The 7,430-nt window shown below is 35.8% G+C and overlaps 1 protein-coding gene across 1 annotated transcript in view; it reads left to right on the top strand.

Moving 5' to 3' along the window:
• The window catches only part of NUP133 (nucleoporin 133), a 110,751-nt gene that overhangs the window by 82,082 nt on the left and 21,239 nt on the right, over positions 1 to 7,430 (top strand). Inside the window, exons 16-19 of the mRNA XM_007938521.1 lie at positions 2,070 to 2,192; positions 2,886 to 2,985; positions 4,545 to 4,796; positions 5,916 to 6,049. Of these exons, the coding sequence (XP_007936712.1) occupies positions 2,070 to 2,192; positions 2,886 to 2,985; positions 4,545 to 4,796; positions 5,916 to 6,049 (609 nt within the window). The remainder of the gene's footprint in view (positions 1 to 2,069; positions 2,193 to 2,885; positions 2,986 to 4,544; positions 4,797 to 5,915; positions 6,050 to 7,430) is intronic.

A 7,430-nucleotide genomic window follows, 5' to 3' on the forward strand; every position in this document is an offset into this window, starting at 1 on the left:
CAGCTCTGTATGTCTCCTTTTTTGGTATTTTCACACAAATTCTTCTGTAGTTGGGATTTAGTCCACTTCTGTATCCTTCCCTTCAAGGCTCAGGGGGCCAGGATTATCTTCTGTGTCTGTGTTAATTGGTTTCCCTTTTCTTTGTTGAAGAAGGTCTGTGCAGTCTTTCTGCCTAGTTCACCATCTTGTTTCATTACATTCGGAAAACAGACTTTTTAAAAATTACTAGTGACAGATTATTTGAAAGTATTAAAGGTCTATTTCCTTTTTTGGGACTTGGATCAAAGGGCAAAGCATACTAGTTAATTCAGTGTACATACATTTCCCAGTTAACTGGATAAAAAAGAAGATTCTGAAAATTATCAGTTGGATATATAATTCATGAATAATGCTTAGGAATATGATAGAAGAAAACTAAAAATGTGACTGGCTCCTCATAAGAATGTTTAGTACAAAAAATCACAATGTTTAAAACTTCTCACATTGTTGGTTTTAGTAATTTATAATGAGGTTGTTTATTGGTTTTGCACTTCCCTTGGGTGTGGTTATAGAGCTCCTCCCATACAGCATAACCATAAAAAGGGAGAACAAGGAAGAAGGAATGTATGAATAGATAGATAGGTAGATACAGATGTTAAGGTGTGTATGGGATGTGTGTGTGTGTGCATTTAAATAAATAATTTTTCTTTCTACCTGTCCTCCTTGAAGATGGTAAACTATATACTTCTAATGATATTAGCATTTTAAGAGAAATGCTGGTTAACCCAAATCAATCAATAGGCCATATAGGGAAGATATTTTTGATGTGGCAGCCTTAACTGGAAGTCCAATAATGCAGAATATGCCTGATTGTGCATTGTTCACCTTGCCCTTATGTCCCATCTGTGAGAAATGTGCCAGTACCTCTGTAAGGCAGAGTTAATTACTTAGGAATAGACAGTGTTGAAAAAGCATACAAGTAATCTTTAAAACCACTAAATAAATAACTTACATGATAAGGGTATTTTGCAATAATAGCTGTAATTGCATTTACTTTGCTTTTATATAATGCATGCTTTTATTATTTTTCAGTTTATAGTATAAAAATATTTACATTTAATCTTACAAATTAAATGTGCAATGTGGGAGGGGAAAGGCTTTTTTTGCTTGAGCTGTTAGGATGTTTGGGGCTAATATCAAATACAAAAGAAAACGAGATTTTCAAGAGAGAGTGATTTAGTTTGGGTCATGCTTTATAAGCATATGCAATATGTTTTGAATATAATGCACACATACATATAACATGCACTGGAGACTTATCATGCGAAGGGGTTGCGCAGTTTGCAAAATTAAAGTATAACATGCATAGTATTTCCATGAAAATATGATATGTCTTGTTCCTTCAGCTAGTTTGTAAGTCCTTCAGGGACAGCAAGCCTGACTTATTTCCTTCTATCTCCAAGTGGTCAGTGCTGTGCAAACTAAATAATAAATGCATATTTGCTTAATAAAAGGAAAATACTTAACTGGACTGACACTGGAAGTATTAAACTGCTTAAAGAAATTTTTGCATCATATGTTAATTAGTGAAAAAAATATAAAAAGAACAATTCGACGTTAGTTATTTTCTGATATAGCTAGTACAAACATTTCTGTTATGGCTAAAGAAGGGGAGTAATCCTCAAGGAAAGAAATTAGCCAGTTCATTAATTTGGGGCCATTATTTGTCTTACATTGTGTATTATATGGTAAAGTGAAGTCATATGTAACCTACTACAATTTAAAGGTTGCACTGAGCTCTAATAGGTGTAATAAATGTTTCAGTTACTTGGTATCCAAATAAAAAAGTCCAGATAACAATCCAGAATTTGCCTATTTACAAGAATTATTTGGGCACTCAAATTGGAGGTTCTAACTTACTTAGTTTTTAAGTACATTTTCACCATAACTATTATAAATTTTCTTCTGTATAATTAACTGAAGATATGACTTAATTAGTAAAATCCCTTGAGTTAGATTGTAAGTAGTTGTAGCTATTACCCATCATTGTAATTTTTTTGGTAGTAGATGACTTCTATATATTCCTTCAGGTGTCTCAAGTAGATACCATCTGTGAATGTTTATTGGAGCACGAAGAGCAAGTCTTGAAGGATACCTCATTGGAATCTGTTGAATGGCCTGAGGTGGTGATCAATGTGAATAATATCCTGAAGGTACAAAAATATAGTGATTATTTCAGCAAATCAAAACCTAGAGAGTGGATAGAAGAGAAGGAAAGTGATCACCATATTACTATTCTGTACCCCCAATAATATATATAGTTTTAGTGATTTGGTAACTCCAAAAGGTTCGAAAAGTATCAGTCATTTTATTAATCACTTAACAAATATTTTGAGTATTTGCCTTGTACATGTAAATAAACGTCTATAATCCCAAGTTTCTGTTCTGTAGAATAAACCTTTCATTTGGAGAGGGATGTTTATATCATTGCAAGTGTATTAATGTTAATGTGACTATCTAAATATTTTTCATTTCTATTTTTTAATTACTTAGAAACTTGCTACTTATATTATTGATTTTGTGAATAAAACCAGTGATGATGTTATTGTTGTTAGGTGCCAATGAGTCATTGCCAACTCACCATGACTCAGTGTGACAGAGTAGAACAGCCTTACAGGGTTTTCTTGGCTGTAATCTTTAAGGAAGTAGATCACCAGGTTTTTCTCCCACAGAGCCACTGGCTGAGTGTAAACTGCTAACCTTTCAGTTAGTGGCCAAGTGCTTAACCATTGTGTCACCAGGATTCCACTGCTAGTAATAGTTTACCAAAATTGAACTTAAATTATTGAGAAAAGCTGATTTTAAATACAGCATGTGCTGAAACATTTATTTATTTATTTTTTTAGGATATGCTGCAGGCTGCTTGTCATTATCGTCAAAATAGAAGCTCCCTGTACAGAAGAGTAGAACCCCTAGAAAAAGAACCTGAGTATGTTCCATGGACAGGTGAGATTGCAAGCATGTAGCTCAACTGATCTGTTAACAGTTGGTCCAAATATATTTCTAATGAGCCATCATTTTTGGATGCTTCCTTTACTCCCCTAATGAAAGTTTCTAAATGAAATGAAGAAATCACATGCATCATCTCCAAAATGTTTACCCATGTTTTAATTGACTGTGCAAAGGCATTCGACTATATGGTTCATAACAAATTGTGAAGAATGGGAATTCTAGACACTTAATTGTGCTCATGAGGAACTTGTACATGGACCAAGAGACACTAACAGAACAAGGGGATACTTCATGGTTTAAGATGAAAGGTGTGTGTCAGGTTTGTATCCTTTCACCCTACTTACTAAATCTGTAGACTGAACAAATAATACAAGAAACTGGACTATATGAAGAAGAATGCACGTTTGGATTAGAGGAAAACACACTAACAACCTGTGATAAGCATATGATACAAACCATGCTTTGTGCACCTGACCCAAGCAGTGGTATTTTTAGTTGCTTCATATGCATGTGAAAGTTGGGTGTGAAGCAGAAAGACCAAAGAATTGATGCATTTGAATTATGATATTAGTGAAGATTATTAAATATACCATGGACTGCCAGAGGAACAAACTAACCTGGAAGTTAGTATAGCTAACTTGGAAGGAGTATAGCCAGAATGCTCCTTAGAAGAAAGGATGGTGAGACTACACCTTCGTACTTGGTCATGTTGTTGGGCTGGGCTAGTTCCTGGACAGGGATATCATGCTTGGTAAAGAAGAGGGTTTGTGAAAAAGAAGATCCTCAACAAGATGGGTTGATAACAGTGCCTGTAATAATGAGCCCAAGCATAACAATGATTGTGAGGATAGCACAGGACTGGGCAGTGTTTTGTTCTGTTGTGCATCAGGTCACCAGGTCACTATGAGTCAGAACTCACTTGATGTTACCTAACGACATCATCTCAAAAAAAAAAAAAGAACTTGTCAAAATCACTTTATTTCCTTGGAATCATTTATAGATATCTATAACATGGTTTTATAATTTACTTATCTGACTGGTACTTAGTACAGCTAGCTATTCATAGAAACAGAGTTAAGCCGTTGAGATACTGATAGTATGAAAATAATTTCGTACTATGAAGGAAAAAGGATCAAGTTTACCTAGCTTAATGCTGAGAACATATTCATAGAGAAAATGTGGTTAGAGCATGGCATAGAAAAATATCCATTGAACATCTCTTTGACTCTTTGATTTGTTTTTTTTCAAGCAGTGGTGAAATGGCATAATTTTTAGGCAGTTGCTCTTTCCTCTAGCCATTATAAGGAGCTCTGGTGGTGCGGTGGCTAAGGTATTTGAATGCTAGCCAGAAGGTTGATGATTAAAACCCACCTACTGGTCCATGGAAGGAAGATGGGACAATCTACCTCTGTAAAAATTTACCACCTCGGAAACCCAGTGGGGGTCCCTATGAATCCGAATTGACTTGATGGTAATGAGGTTTTTTTTTTTTTTTTTTCAGTCTGGCCATTATAGAACCTTAATTTACCACATTATTTTGTGTGATTTTATAGCAACGAGTGGTCCAACTGGAATTCGAACAGCAATAGTACATCAACATGAGATTGTCCTGAAGATGGTTTATCCTCAGGCAGACAGCAGTCTCCGAAATGTTTTGATAGAACAGCTGGTGGACCTGATTGATTGCTTCTTGGATGGTTATGTTTCTCAGCTTAAGTCTCTGGACAGATCCAATGATCAAGAAAGATACAACAATCTGGAAATGGAGTACCTACAGAAGAGATCAGATCTCTTAACTCCTCTTCGTAAGTATATGATACCTAGTGAGGCCTGTCAATGAGTTGGAATCGACTAGACAGCAACTGGGTTTCTTTGGGGGGGGGGCGTAGTAGCTCTTTGAGAAATCCCTGGGTGGTGCAAACAGGTCATGTGCTTGGCTGCTAACCCAAAGATGGGAAGTTTGAGCCCACCCACAGGCACTTTGGAAGAAAGGTCTAGTAATCTACTTCTGACACAGACAGGGTTATCATGAGTGAGAACTGACAGTAACGAGAACTAACAGGTCTTTGGATTGGCAGAATGAAGAGTCAAATAGTTAATGCAGTTTATTCAGTATAGTATTGTTAATCTAACTGTAAGCAAAGACTTAAGGCAAAGCAAATATATACAGCTTTCTGTGTTCATTTATTCAACCTTTTCCCAAGACTTTATACCTACCATTCTACCTTTTTCTGGGTAGACTATCATGGAAGTTGCTTAAGATGATTTAAAAGTGAATAAATTAACATGTGGAGACAGCCTTCACAGAGCTTATCTCAAAAAACAGACCTTACATGAATAACTAGACTGCATAGAGTGTGATAAGGGGTGTTAGAGAAGTATGGAAAAATAATATTATGGCTGTTCAGTAAAGGACAAATTATTTTCAAGGCTCAATCTTCCTTCCAAGGAGTAGCTGGTAGGTTTGAACTGCCAGCCTTCTGGTTAGCAGTCAAATGCCTTAGGCAGTACACCACCAGTGCTCCTTTCTCAAGGCTAGGATTAGGTAAAGTAACTCATTTTGCTAGTACATAAAGGAAGGAAGTTCTGTTTTGGTAGAAAATGATGACACAAAAAACTGAATTAGCATCTTTAATGAGTTTATGTGGCTTATGAAACTACCTACCAATAACTGAAAAGGTTACTGTTCATTAATTATTTTTAGTGTATAATATGAATAAACCTGTCCACCATAGGTAACCCTGCTAGTATTTGAAATACTTGTGGCATAACCTCCAGCCTCATGGCAACATGCAAGCCACCACAGTACTCAAACTGACAGACAAGTGGTGGATAATATGAATAAAGGTACTTTTTTTTTTTTAATTACATGGTTTAAGTTTTTGCTAACAATATTTTTTTCCCATCTGTTCTCATTTCCATAGTTACATTAGGCCAGCACCAGTGGGCTGCTTCTTTGGCAGAGAAGTACTGTGACTTTGATATCTTGGTGCAAATGTGTGAGCAAACTGACAACCAGACTAGACTGCAGCGTTACATGACCCAGTTTGCCGATCAGGTAACATGTATTGAATATTTAGCAGTGGATTCTGTTATAAGGCTTTATAACATTTCAAATCTGTAATTGGAATTTAATTCTTGGTGCTGCTATTACAGAAATAACCTGAATGAGTGGCTTTAACAAACAGAAGTTTATTGTTTTACAGTTTAGGAGTCTTTAAGTCTGAATTGAGGGTGGTGGCTCTAGGGGAAGACTTTCTCTGTCAACTCTGGGGAAGAGTCTTCTTTTCAGCTTTGGTTCCTTGGCTATCTTCATGTGGTGTGGCATCTGTCTTCCCCCATCTGTGCTGCTTTCTTTGTTCCTAATCTGCTCTTTTTCCGCCTGTCATGTGGGAGACCAGGCTTCGGTTCCCTGACGGGGAGCCAGGGAGCTCTGGTAGTGTGGTGCCTGAGGCATTTGACTGCTAACCAGAAGGCTGGTGGTTCAAACCCACCAGCCACTCCTCAGAAGGAAGATTGGGCAATCTACTTCTGTAGAGATACCGCCTCGAAAATCCAAGGAGGTGTTGCTGTGAGTTGGATCTGACTCAACAACAGTGAGTTTAGTCTGCTTTTTTATATCTCAAAGTGATTGGTTTAAAACACACCCTACACTGGTATGATCTTATTAATATACACCAACAAAAGTCCTATTCCCAAATGGGATTACATCTACAGGTATAGGAGTTTAGGATTTACAGTATATATTTTCCAGGACTACAGTTCAGTCCATAACAGAAATATAATACAATCATTTTGTGGTTGAAATCCTTTTAAGAAGGTACTAATTTGTACATTATGTTTCTTTGTAAACTGAAAAAAATTCAGTATATATAAATATTACTGAAAGATTCTTTTGACCTTTGAAAGGTATGTTAAAACTTATTCATTTTCAGTTACAATAGAAGTACTTAGGTTCATGAGTATTGGTAAAGTTTTAAGGATTTGAACAGAAGATACTTGGGAGCATAGAATTCTTTCAGAGAGCTCAGATTTACATACACCTAAGGTTCCTCCTTTCTTTGGATCTGACAGCCTATTTCCTGTTTCTAAAAAAGTTCACATTATGATACTGTATAGGTAAATTTAAGCTGGTTATTAAATCAGCTTACTCAATTTGATTTTTACATAAAAACCTATTTTTTCCTTACTATTATTATTAGGTATCATTGAGTCAATTCTGACTCATAGTGACGTTACAGGACAAAAAAAAAAGAAGATAAAAATCACCTGTCATTCCACTAACCAGAAATAACCTTGTTTAACATTTAGTTTGTATTCTTTCAGTCTATTTTTTTTTTTCAATTTTATTTTGATTTGGGTGAAGATTTACAGAGTAAATTCACTTTTCATACAGCAGTTCACATATACTTTGTCTCATGTCATTGACCAAAATTTAC

This window comes from Orycteropus afer, unplaced genomic scaffold (assembly GCF_000298275.1).
Source record: "Orycteropus afer afer isolate SDZICR_OR568_19922 unplaced genomic scaffold, OryAfe1.0 scaffold00050, whole genome shotgun sequence".
NCBI lineage: Eukaryota > Metazoa > Chordata > Mammalia > Tubulidentata > Orycteropodidae > Orycteropus > Orycteropus afer.